The sequence below is a fragment of the Musa acuminata genome, chromosome BXJ3-4, assembly GCF_036884655.1.
Source record: "Musa acuminata AAA Group cultivar baxijiao chromosome BXJ3-4, Cavendish_Baxijiao_AAA, whole genome shotgun sequence".
NCBI lineage: Eukaryota > Viridiplantae > Streptophyta > Magnoliopsida > Zingiberales > Musaceae > Musa > Musa acuminata.
In genome coordinates, this window is record NC_088352.1 from 34828066 (window position 1) to 34855935 (window position 27870).

Genomic DNA, 27870 nt, shown 5'->3' on the forward strand with positions numbered 1-27870 from the left:
CCACCGCGGGAGTCGTGACTTGAGAGGTTGAGTTGTAGAACACACCGGTCGTCGTCCGTGGCTGTCGTATCAAATTATTCTTTGGTCCACGGCAATGTCGAATTCCACGCCCGCAACGGGAAACCTCACGCCCGCCGCGGAGGACTGACCACATAGCTCTCCTGGCGCGGACATTCATTCGTCTGGGTTCTCTCTCTCTCTCTGTCTGCCTCCCTCCGCTGCTCTCAGGGATCGATCGCAAGGTTCTTGATTCTTATTCTTCTCTTAGGAATCATCGTGAATCTTCGGCCAAAAGAGGGAACCAAGTAAAGGAGGACACGATTCGATCTCTTCCATTACTTTGTTCTCTCCCCGATGGCTGCTTTGAATCTCCGCCTTTTGGTGCTCCTTTGCTCGTGGGCAATGGCAACGGTGGGCTTCTCGGCCTGTCAAGCGCCTTCCGTCGTCTCCAGCTTCAGCCGTCCTAAGGTCTGGCTCGGCCCTTACGACTGGACGTACTTGCGAGGTATGATTCCCGTTGTTTCTTGAAAGCAGAAAAGATGAATGATGTTGGTTGCCTCGGCCTCCCTTGTCGGTTTCGATTGCTTGATGTAAAAGATGGGATCATTGCCGACTGTCGAGAACGCTTTGGAGGAATCGGTGACTGGGGGCTTCTTGAATCAAAAGATCGGTTCTTGATGGGGTTTTGGTGGTCGGTTCTTGGACATTCTTGCGGGTTTTTGGCGGTTGGTTCTTGGACGAGAGTTTCTTTTTTCCGGAAGAGTGAATGGGTTTTGTTCGTTGGAGTTTCTTCTTCTGTCGCTCAATATATTTGTTTTGGCTTTTAAGTGGAAAATTGAAGCTCGAAGGGGGATCTTATACCAGGGAATTAGTTGGCGAATTTTATTTAATTCTCTGACGTTCTTTACCTTTTCCGAATCTCTAATCCCGCCCCAAGCCGTATAACCGGGAACGGAGTACTAGGTTTTCCGTAGTTCTTCCTAAAATCCTCTGTGGGAGAACAAAAAAGAGCCTCTTGGTGTCGATCAGCTCGATATTTTCAATTTGCTCATGCTCTTGATATGATTGAGGTCCATCGACATTTATTTACTTGCCCGAAGTATTTTATTGTCCTTAAAAGAAGATGCTCTGATCTTGTGTGCTTTTCTTTGGTTTTCTTTGTTTCTTTTTCCTCTTTCTGACAAGAAATCTTGTTTATTTTGGCTAAGTTTTGCTACTACTTTGGTGTACATAGAGAAGATTCGGATGTTCTAAAGAGTAACTTGCATCCTGTGATTCTAGCAACGACTTTAAGGGTTTGGTGAAAATTCTCACTTCAACTCACTTGTGTAGTTGGACGATGATGTGTAGCGGAATTATATATCTTATTTTGTTTATTTTTGATTCACAAATATGAAAAAACTTTGATCTGTGTCTATCTGGTTCTTCAATTGTAGCACTTACGTTAGACGTGTTGACACTTCAATTCTGGTTATGTAGTTTATATTATCAGAAACCATAGGAAATTTAGCTAGTCCATGATTTTTCTCTTTTCAACCATTTGTCTCCACTCCAGGATTTTATTTAGAAGATCTTTGCTCTGAACAGTGCATTCATGATTTGACATCAAGTACTTATTTACTTGTCTTTAGTTATAATGACATCATGGACCAAATCTTTCTTAATGACTGATGTTATCTTGAATGACTATTCTTTTTGGAACCATCAGAAAGTAAATAGGCAAAATAGTTGGCACTGAATGCTTCTTCTGAATGCATACGTAGGTGCAAGATTTTAACGCCTCATATTTAACTTTAAAAGTTAAAAGCGTCTTGCCACTTTGGTATTTTGATGGTCATTAATTTTAGTGAATTTGTAAGTGATCCAGATATTTTGGGGGATGGTAGAACATGTTCACCGGACAAGGATTAAGCACATGCCCACTTTATGTACATCTTACCATTTTAATGATGAGCCTTACCTAATGTTATGCTGAAAGCAAACTCCACTTTGAGTGCCTGAGTCCAGAATTGTAGAATCATTCATTTCAATTTGCTTAAATGATGCAGATATCTGAGGTAACCTGGTTTTACCATCACATGATGCAGATTAGTGGCTCAAATTGTGTGTGTGGATATGTAATTGCAGGGTTGGAACATTTTGAGTCCAACTTGAACTTCAGGTGTGCTGGGTTTGAGTATTCTGAGTCTAAAAGTAGTGTTCAAGTCAAGAAAGCTCAATCCAGCCTTATCTGGGAGAGGCTTGGGTTGAGATGTTGAGCAGTCCAACCCTACTTGAGCTTAAACTGATCCAGTTTGAATCAATGAATACATTCATGCATTCAGTTTGCTACTCAAACTTTTCCAACTTAATGTAAAAGTTACTCCTTTCTTCCTTTTCCTTCCTCCCTGAAGATCTCTCATTCACGTCCTATGTTACTCTTTGTTGGTTCTCCATTGCAAGACCATCAACACTTAAAAATGACTTGAGAATTTTCTTCATGTAGAATCATCCACACTTATCTTACTCTAGGCATTCCTTCGTCCCCCCTCTTGCCTTCTTCTGCCTTGAGCATTCTCTTCCTTACCGTTTAATTAAACTAATCTATCTCTTATTTCCTTTAATGTGATTTGTCATTCATACTCAATTCCCAACAACATATTATTTTGTTGGCCTCTCTTATACTAAATATGCTATTGGATAACTGTGCTCCATGGTCCGCTTCTCCAACCAAGCCTTTTGTCAGGCTTGATCTCATGTTGTGGGGCTTTTCATTGGTTATAGATATCTCCCAGGGTTTAAGTTGACATCCAACCAAATACAAAGTCTACGAAATAAATTTAGTTATCTTTAGCCACAGCTAATGGTTGAATATTATCTTGTGTATGTATTTCTTCAGTGAGCAAGCAAGTTTTTTTTGTGGATTGCATTCAAAGATGTTGTTCGACGTCCCAGAATGTGATACAAACCTTTTCTTGTTGGCACATGTCATAGTTCATATATAAATTTACAACCATGCCTCTATATTGCAGAATCAAAACCTTTGATCCCTGTACTGCAATTGTATATATCTGAACCTTATATATATACTTCATTGCAGTTGAGCTGCCGCCTTGGTTCTCATCAATGGCCATCAATTTTGTGTCCAATGTTAACATTGTAAGTTAGTCATTTTCACTTACTTTACTGTTGTTATGCTGGTTTTAACTATTTTTCAAACTTTTGCATAGTTGTGTACCTTCATAAAACTAATTTTAAAGTTCTCAGTAGCAACACTTTCCTGATTCTTTTCATGCTGATTTCTATAATGTCACCACCTTCAAATGCATAAGCAAGTTGCAATTAGTATGAAATCAATTATAAGCTTCAAGTTTGGCTCTTGTATTTTAGCTGTTAGTACAATTTTGAGCTTTACTCTCCAGACTTCTGTTGACTGATTTTGAATAGCGCTTATGTATATGATTTGTTCCCCTTTAAGAAATTCATGGAACCATAACTAAAGATGGTTGCTCCAGGCTAAGAAGCACAGAAACAAACATGGGACATGGACACAACACGACACGACACGACACGACACGGACATGGCAACACATCATTTTTTTTAAAAAAATAGGGCACGAACAAAACGAGAGCACGTGTATTTTTAATATATATATATATATATATATATATATATATATAATTTGATTAACATGAGTTTTATAGTATTTATACTTAAAATTTTATGAACTCAACAATTTGAACAAATAAATATCATCATACATGTTAAAATAATTAAAATAATTAAAATAATCTAGATTTAAGTATCGAAAATAAAGGTTGAGTACATCAAATAATATTTAACAATCTCTAGATAGAATTGATATATATTTCCTTGCGACGATCTCTAGATTTCTTTTCTTGCGAAGTTTATGACCCTCATGTGAGGGCCACGAAAATGTAGCATTGCACGCGAGTGTCTGGCATGTGTGTCTGTGGACCGTGTCCATGTGTCTGACATGTGTTAGACATAGACATGTCTACCAAAAGCATGTGTCCGTGCTTCCTAGGCTCCAGGAGGGTATAACATTACCGTTTCAAGAAATGGTAGAAGTTATATTCATTATTTCTTCCATCCAAAAGACAGATGTCAGCTTTTTAATCAGCCTAAAATTTATCGAGCCTTGAATACCATCAGACATTCATTTTTTTGGACCTAAGGACTTTGTGCTTATTTTTACACAATAAAACAAGAGTTATGGAATATTATTCCCATCAGACTTGATTGAGATATGACAATGCAGAATTCTCACATCAGAGGGTTGTTAGTCATGTGGAAAAACTTTCCTATATCAAAATAGCTTCTAGAAGGGTTGAACCTACCATATATCTCTCCATCTTATTTTTGCCTCTTTTTATTCTACTTCATAAAATAAGACATCCTATTTTGCAGAAAAGAATTACCAATGGAACATCTTGGCATGAGAAAAATACTTGCATTGCAGGCCAAAGTCCCCATGACGAGTGTTTAGTCTTCTGCTTTATCTGGAGCAATGTTGGAGTGTGAAATATGAATTAGCTTCAAAGTCGGTGAATTTGTATTGGGTAATGGAACTACTATGAGATTCTGGTTTGGTCATCAGATATGAGACTTTGACTATTAGATTTAGTTTTTGGTAGACAGAACTTCATATACAAATTGATTTATGGGAGCTGTGTGATGTCTTTGATCTTTTTGTTCTAGGATATACCGATGATACACTAGCCCTGGGATGAGACAAATTCATCAACTGATATATTCACCTTTTCTTGGTTGATATAACTTCAAATGCAAGTACATCGTGGGAGTCCATTTAATTGCTCACGACCACGTTTTTCCATAGATTTTTGAACTTTGTGGGCAAGTGTTGTCCATACTCTAAAATTCTATGGAATCGCCCTGGTACATGTAACCAGCACTAAAAGGTAAGATTCACTCTAAGCATGTACCAGTGAAGAAAAACTTGGAAGCTAGATGCTAAGTTTGATTCATGCAGTTGGACAGATGGAACTGAAGGCCATGTCTTAACCATAACATTGCAGAACAGGTTTGTCAGAAGTTCACATTATTCTGAGCATGAATCTTTGGGCTTGAAGATTGCTGAGATACTCTTGGCATAAATTATTTATATTTATCTTCTGAGAGATGATGGAACGTCAAGAGTTATCAAAATCAAGGTATGCATTTTCGAAAGGTACCACCCGGTACGGGCGGTTCGTATCGGTTCGACGGTATACCAGTACGCGGGCCGCTCGCTATCGGGTGGAACGTTTAAAAGCGCCCCGTATCGGACGATACAAGATAATATTGGGCGATAATGGTCGAAATTCGACCATTACCGCCCGATACAACTCGGTAACGATTGAAATCGACCATTACCGCACTATAACAGTGCTATAATGCTCCAACGGTCAAATTGACCATTGGAGCCCTTTCTCATAGACACAACCTACATGATATAGACACAGAAAGAAGTTCATCGTATTCACAGCCATCGTATTATGGAGAATCATACGGGCAACAACAATATGACGATAGTTGGTTATCCTTATTTGAGCAACAGTATGATACATAGCAGTAGATCAGTAGCGAAAGTAGAAGCTTTGACATTCACCGATATATGCCTCAAGAGATAAATATAATTCATGACGATCAGCACCACATTGATGCATCAATGACAAATGGTGTATCAATACATTATGTCATGCGATCAATTTCATGATTGAGTCCAACAAACATATCATATTGATATGCAGATATATAGGATCGAGAACCCCGATCAACCACCCATGGAGGCCTGTCGTTCGTTTTGGTGGTAGAATCAGTAATCAGGTAGATCTATATATATGATTATTTAATTCATTTGAATTTTAGAGTTTATATTGTAACAAAATAGTCTAACAATTCAAATAATTTTTCTGTAGATATTTTAATATTTACATAAGGACAATCCGTAATGGACTGAAATACGAACCTTGCACAATATATTCTTCAAAACCCGAAAAAGATATGTGATACTATTCTTGCCTAATTTACATTGATTTTTGCTAAACTTATGCTATTACTATATTTATTTCTAACTTAAAAACCCTATCCTAATTTTTTTTTATTTTCAAGTATTTTCGGAGGGTTTTACACCCAAATTAGGTGTACCGCTCGATACGCCCTGGCGTACCGCTCGGTACATGGTACCATACCATACCGAGCCAACCTTTAAACACCGGTACGGTACGGTATTGCATACCTTGATTAAAATAGTTTAGGAAATCAACTTAAAGTAAACTACCTCCAAAGAATTCCATCATGAGTTTTGGGAACAAAAGGCGATAAACAACTGTGAATTCTTTTGCTCACAAGTGAAGCCAATCCTTCATATGTTCTTGTGAACTTCTACCTTTTTCTCTTTCTGCCCTTTTATCCTTTTATGTTTCTTCTTTCTGTTTATCTATCATGACATAAGATAGTAGGCTTTGCTTACATTCACATTAAAATAACACACAACCGAAAGATTTATTACTTGAAAGGGCTCCACACTATAGGCCCACTATAAGATAGTCGAATTTGCAGGTCTATTTTTCTGCATATGTGATTTGTTAAATTCCTTTGCTAGACCATGGACACTTGCTGCCTCTTTATTAAAAGCCTAATGAGCTAATCCATTGTTGAGAAGTTGGCATTTCAAACAGTGAGCGCCAGCAGTGTTATCTACAGCTTTCATGATACTATTTAATATTTACATCAGAATGCATATGGAATGTTAAGGGGAAAAGGATGTAGGGCACTAAAGGTATCTGACGACATACTTTCTACAGTCTTTATTGTCTATTGTTTTATATGACATCCAGTCTTGTATGCTATACTTGAGTATGTTCTTTCAATCTTCCTGATGTGTCTGAGCATTTTGATTCATATCATGATATTTTGTTGACTAATTTATAGCCTCAAACCTTACAGGACAAGGAACAAGCAAAACAATATCCAAAGAGTAACCTTCCCTTGGTATGCTTCAGAGGTGGCAGTCCTCCTATTCCAGATGTTTCAGGCATCCATTTGGATGATTCATGTATGGTCCTAGTTAAACATCTGCGTTCACTAGTCCTACTAAAATTAGAAGGTTTTGACTAAATTATGAAATCAATTTTGAGTTTTCTCAAGTTATTGCAGTTATGTTCAATATTCTAAAGTATTACAGTAACATGTCCCAAGAAAAGACAATTTCATGCTCTTGCAAAGAGACAATTGATTGCAAGTTATTGGATCTTTTCCCTTAAGCCTGCAAGCCTTTTTGAATGATAACCATAAATGATAGGATTTTGATGTTGTCTCAGTGTGGTCTATCTTTCTGCGGGGTAGACTGAGAGCCCCTTACCTTCCCTGGAATGATTATATCTAAGAAATACATTTTATCTTGTAGTGTCAAAGTTTGTACTGTATGGATCTTTTGGAGGTGCATCCAATCTCTCTTTCATAGATCAATGCATTCCATTTCAGAAAAACCTATCAGTGACATTGACGAATGAGCTGGTAATTGTCATAACTTCACAATTTATGTAAGTAATTGCTAAGTCTTATAATTGTTATCATTCTTTGTTTATTGCTATAATTCACCTCAAAGCATTTTATTTTCAAAGATGTCCTGCCATTTCTAACATATCTACAAAACCATGTATTTCTCTTTTTTGTGTAGATTCTTTTGTAAGTTCACCATGAAATAAAAACTGGAAAGTTGAAACTGAGGTTTTTGCCTAATTTATTTCTTAGGTTAGATAAACACAATGTTGTGTCTTGTGTGTATCATATATTCAATGTCTGTTCAACTTTGATTAAATTTTAATAAACTTAGGCTAGAAACTGACTTATTGCAGTATCTGCACCTCTTGCCAACATGCTTATTAGGAACATCCTCGGTGTACTTTCTAACTCCTCCATCCAAAGGCAGAACCACACGAATCTTTGCGTTATCTGTTTTTGATCAATATACTTACTGTAAGCCCCTTTTGTAAATTATATGGGATCTTCATTCGAGATACTTAAATTATGCCTGTCCATCAAATGTGGTCCTTTTGTAAATTTTATAGTGTCTTTGTATGATATACTTCTGTATGTGTGGTTTTCTAACTTCCAAATATTGGTATTAGTAAAGCATGGTTGGCATAGTAGCATAGCATTTTTGATTGTTTGCGAGCATGTCCAAGTCCATTGATAGTTTGCCAGTTTCACAATACTTGAGACTTTTATAAATTTTACATGGACCTTTTCTGTATTACTTAAGTTTGACTAGTGATATTACTTTACTGGCAGGAAAAGTTCCATGTAACTGCCTAAAAGTTGGGATCTTGCATGCTGTTGTATGCAATGTGTTAAAAAACAGCCACTATTGCAGTTAAGCACTATGCTAATATATCATGAGACCTTAATTTGTTTCGTAATGATAGCAGCCATAAAACGACTACCTGCTTCTATCCTATATTCGGATAGTGGCTGCGCAACCCAACTTTATAATATTTTGTTTCGAGGTGCATAATTTCATGTACCAATGCTGTATCAGTCCGAGTTGGGCCGGTACTGGCACTCGGTACACTCACAAAATAAAATGGAAACTTCATGGTACCATACATGTATCAACCTATATTAGGTGGTACAGGCCCTATACCCAGCATATCAAGCAGTACAGGCCATGTACCGGACAATATAGGCCTGTATCGATTGTATCGCCTGAGTTTACCCTAGTCTGCATATTTGGTAGAACTATTGGACCAGTAAATACTGCCCTATCATACCATAGCGGGTGGTATTTTAAACCCTATTTCGTTTTTTGTCTATCCAATCTTATTGTCTATATATTGGATAGGCTATAGTATAATAATTTTTATTGTGCTTTAGTAGATTGATCATACATCACATTAAAATATTATCATGCTTTGTTAGTGTATATTTTCTTGGACAATATGAGATTTTGATATTGCATATGTTGGAGATAATCAGGTTAAAATTTCATTTTGTAATGGTACGTAACGTCAACTTTGCATGAAATTTGTGTGGTAAACTGTGTGAACATCTTTTGTTTGGCTCTTTGTTATAGTAAGTTATTTGAATTATTTTAACACTATACAATCATGGGTTTATCTTAGTGGTCTGCTTTTGGCATGTAGTGCCCAGAACAGCACCCACTATATTCTATGAAGATTCTCTACCTGTATGTTCCTGCTGTTTGCCATCTACAATGTTGGTTGCTACTCCAATTTCATCTTTCAAACAAAAACGTGTGCAAAAAATTATTCTAAATATTCATGTGAGTTGGGATGAGTATCAAACGCCAGGTAAAGAGTAATTGTTGAGACCAAACTAGAGTATTCAATTCACTGTAGAGAATTAGGACTCGAGGTTATTGATTTCAATATTCCAGTGGGGAAAACACCTTATGGTGTTTGGTTGGTTTGGCTAGCCATTAGCTGTCACACATCAGTGATACTGTAGGCACTTCTCTTCGGTTCATGTCATTTAACAAAAGAAGACCTGTTCGTTTTTTTGCCTTTTAGAAAGAACAATATTTTGTTTTCTTCTAGTTTGATTACCAAATGTTTAGTCTCTGGACTAAACAATTAGACCCTAACATAATGGTTTTGATATGCCATATTTTCTTCTCTACAGGTTTTGTACCTCAGTCACATTCTGTGTAGATGTGGCTTGATATACTGATCTTAAACTTGTACATGTGAATTCAGTTCTCTCCAAGATTAAACTGTGTTTTTTGTCATGTCAATGACAATCAATAGTTACTTCTAAATTTATTGAGAAGACTTGAGAATCTGGCTGTGGTTTCTTTCATGACTTGGTCTCAGTTTACTTCTCTATAAAAAGTTGGAATGCTCTGCTAAAAGACTATGTTCTCCAGATATCTCCTGGAATATGGTACTTTGGGTTCTTCAATGGACTTGGACCTGCTCGCACACAGTCAAAAATGGTATGCTCTATAAATTATAAAATGAGTGTATTATGCACTAGGTGCATTGACAATTCAGCTTTATATTTTTATTTTATCTTATTATATAAATACTCGTTTAAAGCTATATGTGCAATGTTGCAGATTAACCGAGGAAAAGCATACATATTCAGTATCAGCATTGTCATTGAAGGATGTTCCACCATGGGTGTATGGGGCCCTTACTGTAACCAGTCAGTTAATATGATTCCTTGTTTTCAATCTTCCATAGACAAGCACTCCAGGAAACTATTAGATTTAAACATGTACAGCTGGGGAAGTTTAAACCATATGGCTCAAGCTGGAGAAGATAAGGAAGCTAATTATCATTTGTCATCCAAATGGATGACTATGAAATATAAACAAGTAGATAACAATGCTAGCATGTTTGTCACCGCCGAAAATCTCATGACATGCAACAATACAATTGAATTGTCATGTCTCAGAAATGGGGAGTTGAATATATATGCTGTGGACATAGTCTCTATAACATCCCAGTTTGTTGTTTCTCTTACTGATTTGAGGTTGAATCAAACATCTTCAACAGAAAACCTAGGAAATTTTAGTGAAATTCTACTGATGTCTTATGCTCGCTACAATGCAATGCCACTCAAGTCTTTACATGATTATTCTACGGATATAAGTAGGGCCCCTTTAATTGTCAATTCACCAAAAGTTGGACGATGGTATATTGCCTTTCAAGCTGTTAACCAGACAGAAGCAAGTGGAACAATGCAAGAAACATTTTTGAATGGAAGTCTGTGTTTTTCCTTTATGTTGCAAGTGCCTGAGTGCAGTAGTGGAAAGGCTGGGTTCAACTGTACATGGGAAGCGCATACACTTCAGGTAGGATTATGGTTACTATTTGTTTCCTTTTTCTGCTGGAATTTCTGAATAGTGCTCTAGTTTGCCACTTCACAAGTGCGAGTCTCCATCTGGATATATGAGCTACATTTTTCTTTGAGGTGCATTTGCTAATAGCCTAATAGCCATATTTAATCCAGTAAAATCATTGTTGACTGCAAGTTCACAAAGGTCTTGGAAATTGAAATATTTACTAAGAGAAGAATCATTGTCCTTAATGTTAAGGATGCTAAATTTTTGGAGAAATCAGGAAAAGGATGAAGACAATTATAAGCTTTTGTGCTCCCTATTTTATCCGCAATTTATATCTTTATTTTGTTACTATATCTTGCAACTGGGTATAGGATAGAAAAATTTGTGCAAGTTAAAAAAGAGAAAAAACATGTGGATTTACTTTATTTTCTCTGTTGATATGCGTGATAAGTTTTCTCACGCTAACTTTCTTTTGTTTGCATAAGGTAGTGGTTGACAAACTTACACCTGGCTATTTTGGGGTGGCGTAACTACTAAATGTAATACAAGGTCAAGTTGGGGACCGGTTATAAGCAACACTGAAAGGGGTGTAAGCATATGACAACTTGTTGATGATCATGGACATTAGACTTAATGAAAAGGCAACTTTCATATTAATAGATATAAGAGCCACACATAAATTTATAGCCAATCAAGAGACAAAACGATTCAAATTGAAGTTGGTAAAGAGTCCGAGCCACATGAAGGCACTCAATTTGGAACAGTGATTTAAAAAGCGCTAGGCGCCAAGGTCCAAAAACGCTCGAGGCGCTAGGCGAGCGAGCGAAACGAGGCGCTAAAATATAAAAATATATAATATAATTAATAAATATAATTATTTAAATAAAAATATGATAATTAAGAAAATCTTGTAAAATTACAATATTACATTAACAAAAAGTCTCAATTAAAAACAATAACAATAATTTCAAATAAATAAAAATTAATAGTATTAAAATCAAAATAATATATTATTAATCTAATAAATAAAAATATTGTTACTAGTATACGGTTAGTAGTATAATATTAATATACTGTTAATAGTATATGAAGTGAGAAGAGTGTGAGTAAGAGGAAGATCGAGGCTGCTGACTAAGAGCAGTGGCAGCGGGAGTAACGAGCGACGACAGTGGTTGCGGTAGCAATGAGCAGCGGGAGCGGCGAGCGACGATAGTGGCAGCGACAGCGGTAGTAGCGAGAAGCAGCAGCAGGAGCAGGAGCGGGAGCGGCGAGCGACGATAGTGGCAGCGATAGCAGTGAGCAGCGGGAGCGACGAGCGGCGACAGTAGCAGCGAGCAGCGAGCAGCGATAGTGGCAGCGACAGTAGCAGCGACAACGGTAGCAGCTACAGCGAGAGCGGGAGCAGCGAGAGGAAGGTTAATATCGGTGCTTTAGTTGGTTCGATTGAACCAACTAAAGCGCCAGAGATCGAACCAGACCTAAAACGCTGGTTCGGTCGCCTGGTTTAACTTGGGCGCTCGCCCGAAGCGCCTGTCGCTTGGGCACGGGCGAGTGCCCAGGCGGTGCCTCTTTGAAGCGCGCTACTTGGAAATGAAGCGAGGTGCTCGAGCCTCGCCTCGCCTCGCTTGAGCGCCTATTGAAATCACTGATTTAGAGGTAGACCCTATTTCCAGATTGGCAAAGGGAGTTGGCATGTAGATCGAAGATTGGAGTGGGAGCACTAACTTTATGGCGCTTCCCTTGGACAATTTATAGGTTGTTCTTGGGATGGAGTTTTTACATGAGGCAAAAGTAGTACCCATACCATTCCTGAATTCTTTTGGATTGTGATTCCATGCGTAGTGCCACTTTCAAAAAGAGCTTCGAAGGACCTTATAACTATCTCATAACAATGCAATTAGAGTTAAATGACCTTAATATGAAGCAAAGGTTCATCAAAACCGATACTCTTGCAGAATATGCTGGTGTACCAATAACTCAGTCGCTAAAGCCCTTTTCATGAGGATGATGTAAGGTGGAATGAAAGTTCAAACTCAGTGAAGGAATCAAAGATTCAATTGACCATCCACATTTGACATTATTTCTAGACCGAGAATCTTCGGTCTACTGGATGCTAAATTGTTCCGGTGCTTATCTTTTGTCAAAAGTATATTGGTGCTTTCGATGTATAAGACCGAGCTTACGAATGCTAAGTAAACGGTTAAAAAAAAATAGAGAATTAGAGTTGGTACCTGGAACAAGTGGATGGTTGTGGCCACATGAAAAAGTTACCGTTTGATTAATAGAAGATTAGATAGAAAATGCTTACTAAGTCACATCCGAGAAATGCTTCGTTGGTAACATGATGTGCAGAAGCAGTTGATCAATAGAGGCAAGCATTATGATGATCTCGAGTCCAGAGGGACTTAACTAACCAAAAAGAATTCAATTGAGAAAGTGTCAGACTGAAGGCCATGAACATCAAAGGATGCGACATAGTATAAGGATGCGACATGGTATTACAACAATAAGTCTTTTGAGCATTGACCAAACTTGTGTTTTGGTATCACAACAATAGGTCTTCCGAGCATTGACTAAACTTATGCTCTTGAGAAGAGAGCATAGTTGTGTCCATAAATGCGGTGTGGCTGATCCCAAATGCATGACTAAAACTACAAGGGCGAAATCAAGCTTTGGTTAGAGTAATACTTATTGTAACACTATGATTTAGTCCCACATCGGAGGTGGGCTAAGACTAAGATTGACTTCTAATGGTCTAATGGGTGTCTTCTTGTTAATTTTAGCTTAAGTGTTTTGAGCTAGTGGTTCAAGCTCAACAAAGTTAACAGGTTGATTATCCCATCAAGCTAGGTTGTGACAATTGGTATTAGAGGTGACCTAGTATTGGGGCATGGTGAGGGACTCGAGTAGGAAAGGGTTACCTATGGACAAGGTCAAAGGACACATTGTTGTGGAGCCACCATTGGGATATGTCTTAAATGCACTAAGCTTGACGTGGACATCAAGTCCTTAAGTAGGGGAGACTATAACACCTTGGTTTAGTCCATGTCAGAAATAAGTTAAGATTAAGATTGATTTCTAATGGTTCGATGGGTGTCATACTGTTAACTTCAACTTAAGTATTTTGGACTAGTGTTTCAAGTTCAACGAAGCTAATAGGTTAGTTATCCTATTAGGTCGGGTTGTGACAGAAATTTGGAGCATTTCTTGATTTGTGCATGCCATCCTTGCGCAAGGGCCATACTAATCTTCTCTTTGTCGTTTTAATTTTATCGGATGTCTTCGAAGATGCTTAAGCTGAAGTTAACAAAAATATACTCATCAAATCTTTATAAATCGATCTTATTCTTAGCCCACTTCCAATGTGGGGCTAAAACAAGATGTTATAACCCCCCACTTAAGGACTTGTTGTCATTGTCATCAAGGCCTAACATAACCTAGAATCAAACCATAGTATGGTGCATGTGAGACTTAGCCTAGTGTTGGCTCCATACTATGACATGCCCTTTGGCCCTATCCATAGGTAGTCCTTTCCTACTCGCCTCTCACTACTCTAATATTAGGTCGGCTTTGATATCAATTATTATAGTCTGCCTTGATGGGATAACTGGCTTGTTAACTTCGTTGACTATTAACTATTGTCTCAAAATGCTTAAGCTGAAGTTATCAGTAGTACAACCATCAAGCTCTTATAAGTCGATCTTAGTCTTGACCCACTTCTGATGTAAGACTAAATCGGGGTGTTACACTTCTAGTACAACAGAAATGCAATGGCAAAGAGTGGGTAAAGTTAAGTAACTAGCTTGGAGCACAATGTGAGGAATTTGGTGAAGCCAATCGAATTAAGCCAATATTTCTCACCTATGCAATGGAGCTCTACATCAATTGGAAGTCTCTTCAAAGTGCTTAAAAGTCAATAACCATCAACTCCTCACCTCTGGTTATTCGGCTATGTTGAAGTTAGTATGTTCGTGCACTATCCACACATCAAGTTACCTAAAAAAATAGGGATAGTGCAGATGTACTTGGAGGAGATGAAGGATCTAAAGATGCGAGGGGTAAACTTCATGCGAGAAGGCTACAGATTCTTCAAGTTTTATGATATGGTATTGGTGCAGCTCCAACCAGCAACTTTCAAGCTCTTGCAAGGTGACACTTCAAAGGGGTTTAAATGCAAAGGCCAAACCTCTTCTCTTGTCAAACAATCAATCTAGAGGATTCAACATGAAGTGTTCCAACTCAGCCAACCACCCTAGCTAAACCAACCCAGTGACAAGTTGCAACAAAGTAAACATATCGAATTTGACATCTCAACAGTAAAAGCTGAGAAGCATGTTACAGTGGAAGATGATCGAGTTGTGGCGTTCGTGAAGGCTTCAACGAAGGCGTCGAAGGAATAAACAAGGGAGAATGTCATGGAGTGATGTAGTCAAGGTGTTCGACGCATGTACATGATGCTTTTATGTCATCGTTGAGTGTTGCTTTTTGGTGTTTTCGGGTATTTTCTTGTAGGAAGATTGCACAGGGCACGAAGTATAGTAAGCAAGACCACTCATCCACGAAGCTGTCAATTGAATCTTCTTTTTGGAGATCATTTTATGACTTTGACTTCTTGAATACTATCTGTCCCATTTTCCTTTCATGGAAGTGTTTTTGTTTTTCTGTTTTTGTGTTGTAAAAGTTAGAAATGTTTATGGCTATGTGACATTGCATATTGGGAAAATAGCCGTAACAGTCCTGTTTTCGTATGCCATGGTTTGATTTTTAATGGGTGGCCTTCGACATGAATAATCCATATAGGGTTTGGGTTCGATGATCCGTCAACTCGAAACCACCTTACGGATGAAAGTTTTGATGGAGGAGAGAACTATTGCAAAAAGGCCAAGTGTAAAAACGAAAAGAAAACAGTCTCTATTGCTTGTAAAACTAAAATGCTAACTACAAGACTTAAAACAATGGAATTAAAAGCATGATAGAAAGTTCATGGGTGCGTGAAAACGCAGGTTGTCTTTGGATAGCACGTCGGTGCTCTCGACAGGTTGTGGTTGCAGTCGGTTCTCGATCTCCTCCTCTCTTCACTGCTGGAACCTCCTCTAGAGGTTTGAACAATAGGTAGTAGGTGTTGAAGACTTCTTGCAACAGCTAGACAAAGTTTTGGGGCAGAGCTTTAGGCTGTTGGAATGTGAGAAAGAAGGCTGCAACTGGAAGAAGTTGGCTATAGCGGCACAGAATTCTTCCCTCTCTTCTCCTCGCTGCTCTGAGGCTGCAAAACTAGGGCTGGCTGGCTCTTTGCTAAAGGCTTCCTTGGTTCGTTTTTGATGGGGATGCACCCCTTGTTTTATAGGGTGAGGGGTGCCCTAAGTCCTTAAGGTTTAAGGACTTTCCTTGTGGGGTGCAACAATTAGGATTCTCTTTTTCAGGGTCTTGTGGGGTGCAACACCTAGAATTCCCTTGTAGGGCTGCCGCACCCTTCTTGCTTGGTGGCTGCCCTAATCCAAGTCCTATTAGGACTTGGATTGTGGTGAGAGGGCTGCTGTTTCTTAGGCTTGGGCTTTGCTTGTCCAAACAGGGCTGAATAGTATTGAGATTGTCCCTGATCAATGAAATGTTAGCTGTCTCAACATCCTAGAACCTTGGGTAGCACCAGGCTGGATGGGACCTTGGTTATATGTCTAAGGATGGTGCAACATTTTTAGTGTGTCCACTTTTTGTTCAATGAAAGTATTAAGTGAACATTGAGCCCCCTCGTGTGTGACCATTACTGTTTGGTTTGTTTGCAGGAACCTTTTGTGCCTAATAAGTTAGCTGTTTTGTGTTGCTTGCAATCCTGGTTAACTTGTCCTTTTCGTGTGCGATGACATGTTATTGTAGGGTTTTCTGTGTGAAGGTCCTTTGTGGATTGCACGCTTTAGGCAATTTTTAGCTAAGGACAGGACAAGGCTGGATGGTATGGCAGTATATACTATAAATTATGCAAGTCTCTTAAAATCAAGGGGATAAAGAGGAGTTCCTTTTGTAGACTATTCTTATGACTTGAACCATAATCACAGAGCTATCTCTCTATTGTACCAGAACTCATCCACGGTTATCTACTCCCTTATAACATTTATATTCTTATATGTGGCACTGTGCTGAAATTTAAGTTTATGATATTATGGAATTAAGCAAGTGCACAATTGCTTATATCATGTATCTTGTTTTTATTTTTTGGTTTGTTCTATGTGCAAAGCTTATTTTGCCATATCTGTCGATAATTTGTCTGATCTGTCTGGTTGGAGTTCATTTTCATTAGTGCAAAGGATATTATCATTTTTTATGTTGTATCATGCTTAAAGTGGTTTGTACGAATTTACTGTAATTACATAATCCGGTTGAATTCGTTTTGTCTAATATGACTGTTTTATTTCTTGTGGTAATACTATATGACATCTAATTAAATATGCTAGAGATGTTAAAACTTGCTTCAACATTATAAACATCAAGTAATAGCTGGAAAGACATATATGGCAAACTTTTCTGGTTTATTGTTTTTAAGCCTGGTAAATTTCGTTATAAAGCTTCATGAACCTTCTGAAAATGTCTTCCTGCAGAGAGCTTCCAAAAATTCAGCCGTTCCTTTTGCATCTTATTATCTCCCAGTTAGTGAACTTGGGTCCACAGATGCTGGTTTCTCTTTGGATAATCTTTTGAGCAATTCTTCTGTTGAGCAAACTGCATGGACTTATTTCTTTTTCGATATCCCTACTGGTGCAGCAGGAGCTAATATGCATGTTCGATTATCTTCAGATACAAAGTTAAATTATGGAGTATACACAAAATTCAGTGGTTTACTAACCATGGATAATTGGGATTACTTTGCAAATAGCACAAGCAGAAGCAATGATTCCATGTTTTTGGCATCAGACGATTCAAGCGGAAAAAACATAGATTTTTATGTTTTGTCTGCTAGAGAAGGAACTTGGTGCATTGGATTAGAGCATCCTTTGAACGCTAATAACAAATATCAGACTACCATGTCCATTTGGCTTGAGGGATGCCCCAATCACTGTAGTCATCATGGGGCATGTCGCAATTCTATCGATGAAAGCGGGTTGACATTCTACAGGTTATTCCATTTGTTTCACAAAATTTGTTATACTTGAATTCACCATCAATTTTTACGTTTTCTTGATTTCGTCTAAGTTCTTAGAATTTATTATGATTCCACTGTAGTCTTATTTCTCATAGTTAGTGTTCTTTTTCTCCTTCCAGCTATTGTGCATGTGATCGTGACCATGGAGGTTTTGATTGCAGCAATGAACTTGTTACACATAAAGGTAATCTTGCTTTATATCAATTATTCTGAAATCCATACGAACCTTTAGCTGGGTCATGAGTGACCTTTTAAGTGCAGGTCAACCAATAAAAAGAATTAAGGAATGCCAAATGATCACAAAAAATGGAAAAGTAGGAGAGAAATGATCTATGTACTTGGAAGGGGAGAGGTGGAAGGATGGCCTTGGAGAGAAAAGGTGAGGTATGGTGCGGGAAGTGGAGGGGATTAGAGAGGGAATGGAATTAAAGGGAAAGGAGAGTTTAGAGATTGTTTTTAGGCTTAACATTTAGGAGGATTTAATGCACGATGCTTGACACCTAGAAGCAACAACGAGAAAAGGAAGTGATAGATGCCCTTTATTGTTTCTTTGAGCTGGTCAAACTGGCAAATAAAGTGGACTGTTTAGATAAGTGGCTTTTGCCTAGATTTCTAGGCTTAGGATGAGCAAAATGATAGTTAATGGACTATGTTGGTGAACATAAGAGAATATAATTTTTCTCATTCATTAATCTTTTTTGTATACAACTAAGGAAATTGATTTTGTACAATATTTTATTTTAATTCCTTTTCTATAATATGGGCTTCTCTCCATTATGGAATTAATAGAGCATCCTATATGTTTTTTGGAATTTCTAAACTGGACAAATGAGTTGTAAAAGCGTTAAAGGTTGGAGATAATCTATGACAGGACACATATTTAGAAATTATTTATATATCGTATAAGATCTAATTCCTTTTCTAATGACAATGAGAAGTTGAGAACATCAAGATCTGAGTAAGGAATAAAGTTACCTGTGTCTATGTCTGGATCTGTTATCTTCAGACTCTTAGTAGTACTCAGGAGGGTGAACATTGACTTTTTCTAGATTTCACTGTCTTGAATACACATGAAGCTCAAGTGCAATTATAGTGCTATCTCCCCTAGAACTAGACTATCCAATAACATGTTGTGGCATTGGAGATTTGGGTTGTGGTGTTGGAGATTTGGATTCAGGAGTATCAATAGGACTATTTAGTTGTTGGCTAGGTAGGTCTGGTAGAGTGAAAGTATGAGATGAATCTGACAAGGAAATAGTGATTGCTAGAGATAGTTCTAAAAAACAATTTTCTTAGGTAGAATTCTTTCCTTGAAGATGAATTTGCTGGAAATATGTTTGATTTTTAAAGAATGTGACATCCATAGTGACATTTTTTTTTATATAGCATCATAACATTTGTAACCCTTTTAAGTCGAGGATTAGCCAATGAACACACACTTTAATGCATGAGATTCAAGTTAAATAGTTTCACGTGATGGTTATGATTCTTATGAATATGGACAAAAGCAATGCACCCAAATACCTTTGATGGAAGAGAGTTAAACAATTTCACATGTGGATAAATGGAGGATAAACGATCAAGAGATGTTTGAAAATTAAATATTCTGATAGGCATTTGATTAATCAAATATGAAACAGTAAAAATGATATATCTCTAAAGATATTTAGGAACATAAGTGGTAAATAAAAGAGAGTGTGCTACTTTAAGTAGGTGTCTATGTTTTCGTTCTGCAATACCATTTTGTTAGGGGCTATCAACACATGAAGATTGGTCAATTATTCTATACTCTAACAAGTAGGAACTGAGAATGACACTAAAGTATTCTCTACCATTGTAAGTTCTAAAAACTTGTATTTTTTGCTTGGAATTGATTTTGGATCATGGTATGAAAGTTCTTGAAAGTTTTTTCAGCATTGGATTTGTCTTTTAAGAGGTAAACCCAATATACTCTTGTATGGTTATCAATAAATGTTATAAACAACTTGATTCCAGACAGATTTGTCACTTTAAAAAGACCCCAAATGTCACTATGTATAAGACTAAATGGTTTGGATTCTTTGTAAGGCCGAAAAGGAAAAATAGTGAGATGGTGTTTAGCAAATCGACAAATTTCACATTGAAATCGAGAACTATTATTGTTTTCGAACAATGAAGGTAAAACTTTTGCAAATAAGGAAAGCTTGGGTGACCTAGTCTCTAGTGCCATAACATTATTTTATTACTAGTAGGAGTGTTAATATTTATTGTCAACTAAGCATGTCTAGTCCAAGTAGCGTCCTCTTCAAGATAATAAAGTCCTTCACTCTCTTTAGCACTGTCAATCGTCTTCCTCAAATATAGTCTTGAAATTTATAGTGAGAAGGAAAGAATTTAGCAACACAATGCAAATCCTTTGTGAGTTTGCTAATGGATAATAAGTTACAAGACAAATTAGGAACATGAAGCATATAATTTAATACAAAGGAATCTGAAATTGCAATTGTGCCTTTTCCTGCTACAGAAGAAAGTAATCCATCAATAACTTTTATTTTAGAGTTTCCAGGACAAGGTGTGTAGGAGAAAAACAAGTGTGAAGGGCTAGTCATATGGCCTATTGCACCTGTATCTATGATCCAAAGAGCCCTAAGACCAAAAGAAGCAGATAAAGCTGTGAAACAATTACCTTTCTTGGCCAAAGAGCAAGATAATGAAGGAGAAGGATTAGGATTTTGGGACTGGTTCAGAAACTTAAATAGTTGATCAATTTGTTCCTTGCTGAACAAAGGCTTTTTGGGTCGTTTAGAGGTGGTGGCAGATTGATTGTGTACTTGAAGTCCTTGGCTATTAGCCTTATTTAGAACTTGATTGTTCTTCCAATTTGCTGGTTTTCCATATATCTTTCAGCAAGCTTCTCTTCTGTGTCTTGGTTCATTGTAAAAATTACACCATACTTTCCCTTTATCATCTTCTTTCCTTTGATTACATTTCACAACATTAGCAGAAGAATTAATTTCAACCATCATAATAAGTGCATAATTTTCTACAACCATGGATGAAATGAAAGATTCCATCATGACTTAGTCTTCTACTTTCCTTCTAACTTTGGAGAATATAGCTTGGAGAGATGGCAATGAATCTTTCCCCAATATCCATCCATGAACTTCATCTAGTTCTTTGTTTAAACTTTGTTTAAGCTCTCTGATCTCGTTTGTAATCTTAAATACTTGAGCTGAATTTCTTATATCTGAATATGTCTTGAGTGACCACAACATCCCATAACTCTTTTGCTGTTGGTAAAAACATATATGTTTGACCAATTTCTGGTTCCATATAGTTTATCAACCATGATATGATCATGGAATTTTTAGAATCCCATACTTCGAACTTGGGATCATTCTCTACAAGTGCCGTTGTTGATCCAGTCAAATATCCGATCTTTCCTCTTCCTCGAATATACAACTTTACGGACTAAGACCAATGAAGAAAGTTTTGTCCGTTGAGTTTATGCATTGTAATCAGTAAGGATGGATTGCCACCTAAGCTGTTTGTTAAAGATAGAAGCCTTGGTTTTGTCTTCTCTCCTTCGGACATAGTAGCGTAGGTTCCTCACAAACAAACAAGGAAGAAGAAGTAGTTGGGGCTGATATGGAGAGTGGCAGAATAGAGGAAAAGACTTTCACCAAGTAAGGCTAAAAGAAAGATGAAAAAATGATTCCTATAGGAATCAATCTCTGATACCATAAATACAAGAGAATATAATTTTTCTCATTCATTAATCTTTTCTGTATATAAAAGAAGACATATATAGGTTGATTACAACCTGTACAACTAAGAAAATTGATTATGTATAATATTTGATTCTAATTAATTTTCTATAATATAGGCTGATTTGATACTGATTGAGTGGCCCAATATAGGGGATAGATTTCCTTACTTATGGGATTATAAAATTCCTTAAATATGGGATTCAGAATCTCTTAATCATGAGATTTTCTCTAATTGGTTTAAGGGATTGATCAGGTTTTGGATCACGGCAATTTGTTACATCATGTTAAGTTCATGTTGAAGCATTTCCTTACCCATGCAGCAGTCACGTGAAATTATACTTGTTGAATTTCTTTTTTGTTTTTCATTTCTATTTATCAAATTATTTTACAAAGATTCCATTAATGTTCATGCAGATTCCATCAACTATGCATGTGGCTGGAAAAATTTTCATGGCTCATTCATAATGTTGAAATGTCTATATTTTTCATCTTGTTGCCATGCCTAAAAAAATGTCCATATTTTTTGTATGAACTTATTGTTTACTTTTTCTTGTATGAATATGATTGTTCTTGATTTTGATAAACGAGTCATATTTCTTTGCTGAATTTGAAGTTTCTGGGTTCTCTAAGTTGTCAAATTTATACCCATGTTCCTTGCTTTTTTTTTTCTTCCCTTTTGAGTGGTATCTCACTACATTCTAAAGATACGAGAACACTAATCCGGTTGACAAATGAACTTTATCTAAATGAACTTGTTATTTGGAAGACCTCCATATAGCTAGCTGCCTCATCTTTTTGGGAATAGTTTTACTAGTCCCATTATGTCCTCTTATTGATTCAGAATATTGTTATTGATTAAGTTACATGTTTTTTCAGCATGGAACTCGTCTCTCATAAATTAGACTTTCATGGTTAATTCTTTTCAGTTGCTAAGATTTCCCTTGATATACTTCTCATGTTGCATTTTTCAGGTAATATGGTTTATTGATATATAACATTTTCGAGAAAGCTATATATTCATAATAACCACAGAAGTGTTAGAAGTCCAACACATTTCTAAAGACGAAAAAAGACAACTACTTGATTTATGGTTATATTTTGATGCAAGAAGTAGTTTTGTACTCTTAACAACAAGGTCCAATTGCTAAGCAAAACTATTTACCATTTTCTATGTACCACACAGATTATATTGAAGGCAAATGTTGCCTGGTTTGGTCAATTTGTTCTTTTTGTAATTCATTTTCTAATTAAAATTTAAGCAAAAGTAATGATACACATACATTGCTTGATTCACTATTATTATTGAGTAATGTCAGTAATATAATGATTACATTGTCCACTCATTTTATCTGGAACAGAATTATAAAATATTTCTGTTATGTTCATGGTTGATGTGATAATATCTTTCCTCCTTGTATATATTGTAAATGATATCACTTGCCATTTTTTGGTTGCTTATGATGTTATAAAGTCTCTGTTCGATATATATTTATTTATTTTCAGGACATATTTGGCAGTTGATCTTTCTTGTTGCATCAAATGCAGCAGCTATATTACCTGCATTCTGGGCACTTCGACAAAAAGTATGCTCTATCATCATAAATCATAATTTCTTTATCATTTTAAAAGTTGATTTGTGCTCATTGCTATATCAGAATTGCCACATAATAGTTTAATTTTTTTTACTTGACTGAGAATTTTACAAGATTGTCCTGGAGATGAGATTCTTTTTTTGTTTTCTAAATACAATCTCTCAATCATCTAAGAATTCTAAATTCACTGATATCTGGTTCAAAGTACTAGATGCATTATATCATGTTAGAAAATACTAGATACATTCAATTAGTACGTAGTATGACTATTTTTCATGATAATTATAGTAGCCTAGCTGATGCAGTTTTGGACATGTCTTCCATAAATTTGCTCTGATATCTACTTCATGTTGTCCTTAAGTTTCCAGGTAAGATTCAACTTAAGTGTCTTAAAAAATGACTTAATGTTGCTTGCTAATGTTGACAAAATTTGTCCTTGCTAAGCTTGACCTAGGCTTGATTCCATGGTTTTGCTGCCTTCTCTCTCAGTACGAATCATCTGCATTTGAACACTGCTTTTACATTTTCCCCCTGCTGTTATACACTGATTGTGTTGCTCCAGTCACAATACAGTTTCAAGTTACTCTACCTACCACCAGTTCCTCACTCATCTTTAGGTTTATCCATTATCGACGATGTGTCTTCTCAAAGAAAACCCCTGTTAACCTAAATTGAATGCAGAGAAATGTGTAAGAACAATAATTGAATTTCAATAGCATCTGACAAGATAGTATGCTAAGTTGACCTTAACCTGTCTGCAAACATGCTAACATTAATTTAAGGATAAATGGATCTATCCCAGGATGTTTGCATCTGCTTATAATATAGGCAATATGGCTGTCTCTGGAAAATTAAGATTTTAGGACATCTTTCAATATTAAGAATTCAGTCATGGATACAACTAGAAACACATTGAATGATTTTTCGCTGGAATTATATCTAAATGCTATTTTATAATGACAATCCTACCAAAATAATACTATAAATCCTGATTCAATAATAATTTTACGTAAATGAAAAAATTGTTAATTAACTTTAAAATTCTCTCCGTTAGTCTAAACCCATGTAATGATCGTTAAAATTCATTTGTAACTTCTGTTTGCTGAACCTAGGAATGCATGGTGCTTAAAATGTATTTAATTGGTGCTTTTTCTTTGTAAAGTTAATGATGACGAGACATTGCTCACACCAATTTATTAGGACATAATTATAAGAATATCTTGTTGGCGTTCGATTGTGGATGTTCTTCTTTACTAGTTTTGCTTGAAGCAGATAGCTTAGAATTTTATGTTAACCATGTAGCTGTTCAAATCAGGCATTTGCTGAATGGGTGCTCTTCACTTCTAGTGGAATTTCAAGCGGTTTGTATCATGCATGTGATCGAGGCACATGGTGTGTACTGTCTTTCCATGTATTACAGGTTAGATTCTTTCTTTGTCCACCTGTACATCAGTCTTTATAGTGGAAATATTTCCTCTTTGAACCACTATTTGTATTAGAAACTTTGTCCTAGTCTGATATTGTTAAAGGGGAACTGAGCTGAACTTATTTTGAGTTTGATGGCAATATCATCAGATTTATAATGCTGCCCTGCAATCCCTAGTCAGAAGCAGATGGTATAGAATGGTTTTGTTAACTTCTATTGCTTCTGAAGCTGGATGATTAACTGATCCATTTATCAATATGACTGGTTGCTTTAGCAAAGGTGGTGCCATAAAAAAGTTTGCTGATCTTTGAGAATAATAGTATTTAGGTGCAAAAATTGCACATCATAATGGAACAAATCTAAAGTCAAATTGTTATCATTTTATTTCATTTTTTATCATAGTGTTGAAATCAATTAAGCATCATGATGCTTTCCAAGTCACCCATTTGTTTCCTTCAGAAAATGGTGGGTTGCTAGTGTGAAGAAAGGGAGGATCACATGCAAGTACAACCCTTTCTCAAATAGTAGTAACAATGTACTACTAGCCCAAAATCGAACCAAATAAAAGAAGAAGAAACCAAGATGGAAAAGAAAAAAATTATTGAACTTCTAAAAAGGAAAAACATTTAGAGATCTTGAACGACTCTTAGACTTTAGTGCTATTGGCTTGAATACTTGAGGCTTTGACTGATTTACACATGTAGATACCACCTATTTATAGATGCAAAATGCAAGAGTTCCTAATATCTATAACTCTATCTAATCTTATTTAAAAGATAAGACATCAATTTGAAATCTTTCAAAATATATTTTAACATTTTAAACTAAGAATTCTTTATCCCTAAAACTCTATCTAATCTTATTTAAAAGGTAAAATATTAATTTGTGATCTTCAAAAATATACTTTAACTGTTTAACAGCTAGATCCCTTTTTTAATTTTATTATAGAAAGTGAATTTTCACCTTTGCTTGCACTGAGAATGTTGCTTCTCTTACACTCTCTTCAATTTATTCTATTTAAACTTGCATAAGCATTGGTTTTACCTTTTTCAATCTAATTTCCTATGAAAGTTGCAATTGTCTGACTAATTCTACAACCAAAATTGGTTCTATCCCGAAGGAATGTTACCTGATTTCCAGAGTCAGCTCAATATAAAACCATCCGAATATTGTGAAATTTTCGGGCAAAAGGGTATTTGATCTCTCATGCGAACAAAGAAACAAAGCATATCTATGTACAGCTACAAAAAATTGAGAATCTAAAGGTGGCTGTTACAAAGATAAAAGACTTAGTCATGCAAAGCACAGAGATTTTAGAGCCAATAACTGTTACAGATTTGTTTGTGGTTCTTGTTGCTAGTGACTTGGTTTAGAATATTGGCATTGTGAAAAATATCTGCTCATGTGGATTGGTCTATCTCTTATTATAGTTTCTCGACTTCTGGCTTTCTTTCATGGCTGTGGTGAGCACTTTCATTTACATGGCGACCATTGATGAGGCTTCAAAGAGGGCAATTCACACTAGCATATCAATTCTCACTGCTCTGTTGGCTGTAACGGGTGCAACCAGGTATTTGTGTTGAACAAGTGATTTGTTCCTCAAATTTTACACTATAGTGAGGTTATTATGCATGGATGTTGTTTTATTGTCAGGTCAGCAAATATTGCTATAGTTGTAGCAATAGGGACTGCTGGTCTTCTCTTGGGATGGTTTTTGGAGTTCTCAGTACACAGAGCCATTCACTGTCCATTGAGATTCGACTTAAATATGCCTGAAAGGTATACTTTCACAATCTTTTCTGTGAATAATGCATTTAGCACTATATTTGCAAATTCTTTCTGCATGAGTTGGTTATCAGTAGCACATTGTCTATGATAGGTTTAATACAATTAACATTGTTTCCACCATTGTCCTTGATGGATTTCCCTTCACTCTGAAGGCTGTGAATATGGAACTTTATAGTATTATCGCAATTTCTAATTAGCATCTCAGCAGTCATCAATTAGATGCTTTTTGGCCTCATTTTGGCATTGTAACAGATGGCAAAATTTGAGAAGTTGGCTCCAGAATCTCATCAGAACACTCCAGAAAAGATTTCATTGGCTATACTTACTCTTGGGCTTCTTCACATTAGCTTTGGCAGCAGCATGCCGGACACTAGAAGCCAATGAGAGCTACTGGATTTGGCACAGGTATGTGATATGTTCATTACTCGAATGTATAGTTATCACAATCTAGTGAATCATGTTGCACTGGCAGTACTTGTGCCAGGGGCATTGTGAAAATATGTTTCTGCTACCAGATCATATTTGTGCATCTACTTTATTCTGAGCTAGTGTCTCTGATCTGCATCTACAAGTAGCCTTCATACAAGAATTTTTACCAACCAAAATGAGGCTTATTTATATGTTGGGAAGATTTATTAGTCCATTATATGAAGGCATTTCTACTGACATTGTGCTAATGACTAAACTATCAAGATGCTTCTTACTTGAGATTTTTCATTCAATTGGCAGCTTCTGGCACATTACCATATACACTTCTTCCTTCTTCTTCCTTTACTCGATGCGGACAAATGAAAGCAATGAGCAACAAGAGCCTGCCTATGAGCTAACACGGCAGGACTCCTTGCCAAGAACCGAGTAAACACAGTTTTGAGGCTCAATGTGGCCAAGGAAGTTACAGTGTGGTAGACACTTTTGCCAACTCTATCTTCACCCAAGCAAAGGATCATTTATACTACTGCAGATTGGATTTCCCTTTTGCAAGCATTTAGTAGTTCACCGAAGGCTGATTGCACCGAAGATTGCTTACCTCCGAGATTTTATTGAGATAGACTTTCTTGGTCTTTCATCTCCCTATGGGCATCATACTTTTATTTTTCCTATTCTTTTGGGAAAAAGAAATACAGAAGCAGATAGCAACTGTAAATTGCTAATTCTGTTGGTAAAAATTATAAACAGAACTAATTGTGTTAATATTTTATGGTCAGCATGATATCCCTGTATCATAATTATCTAAATAAGTTTGATGTATAGCCCAGAATTTGATAGCGGAACTACTTCCAATAAATTGTCGTGGATCTTACTGGTTAGAGAAGAATATTTTAGTCAGCTGTGAATAGTAAAGCAATTATGGAGCTATTTTGAGGTA

General features: G+C 36.5%; 1 protein-coding gene and 1 non-coding gene across 6 annotated transcripts; one reads left to right on the forward strand and one right to left on the reverse strand.

Annotated features, from left to right (window-relative positions):
• The first annotated feature begins 61 nt into the window (after positions 1–61).
• Positions 62–27870, forward strand: LOC135636321 (uncharacterized). 5 transcript variants are annotated; one of them, XM_065148002.1, is made up of 16 exons: positions 62–186; positions 269–505; positions 3080–3138; positions 6741–6785; positions 6953–7061; positions 7413–7522; positions 9894–9962; positions 10086–10826; positions 17408–17922; positions 18069–18133; positions 23202–23281; positions 24606–24710; positions 26147–26286; positions 26370–26495; positions 26757–26909; positions 27234–27870. In XM_065148002.1, exons 2-16 carry the CDS (start codon positions 355–357, stop codon positions 27361–27363), a joined length of 2598 nt encoding a protein of 865 aa, XP_065004074.1. In that variant the 5' UTR covers positions 62–186; positions 269–354; the 3' UTR covers positions 27364–27870. The 5 variants fall into 5 exon arrangements, with proteins under 5 accessions (XP_065004074.1, XP_065004075.1, XP_065004076.1 ...); XM_065148003.1 differs by lacking the exons at positions 62–186; positions 6741–6785 and having other exon boundaries at positions 193–505; positions 6938–7061; XM_065148004.1 differs by lacking the exons at positions 62–186; positions 6741–6785 and having other exon boundaries at positions 193–505.
• On the reverse strand, positions 14007–14107 carry LOC135637435 (U6 spliceosomal RNA). The gene has a single exon (XR_010496281.1). It is a non-coding gene; the product is annotated as a U6 spliceosomal RNA (small nuclear RNA).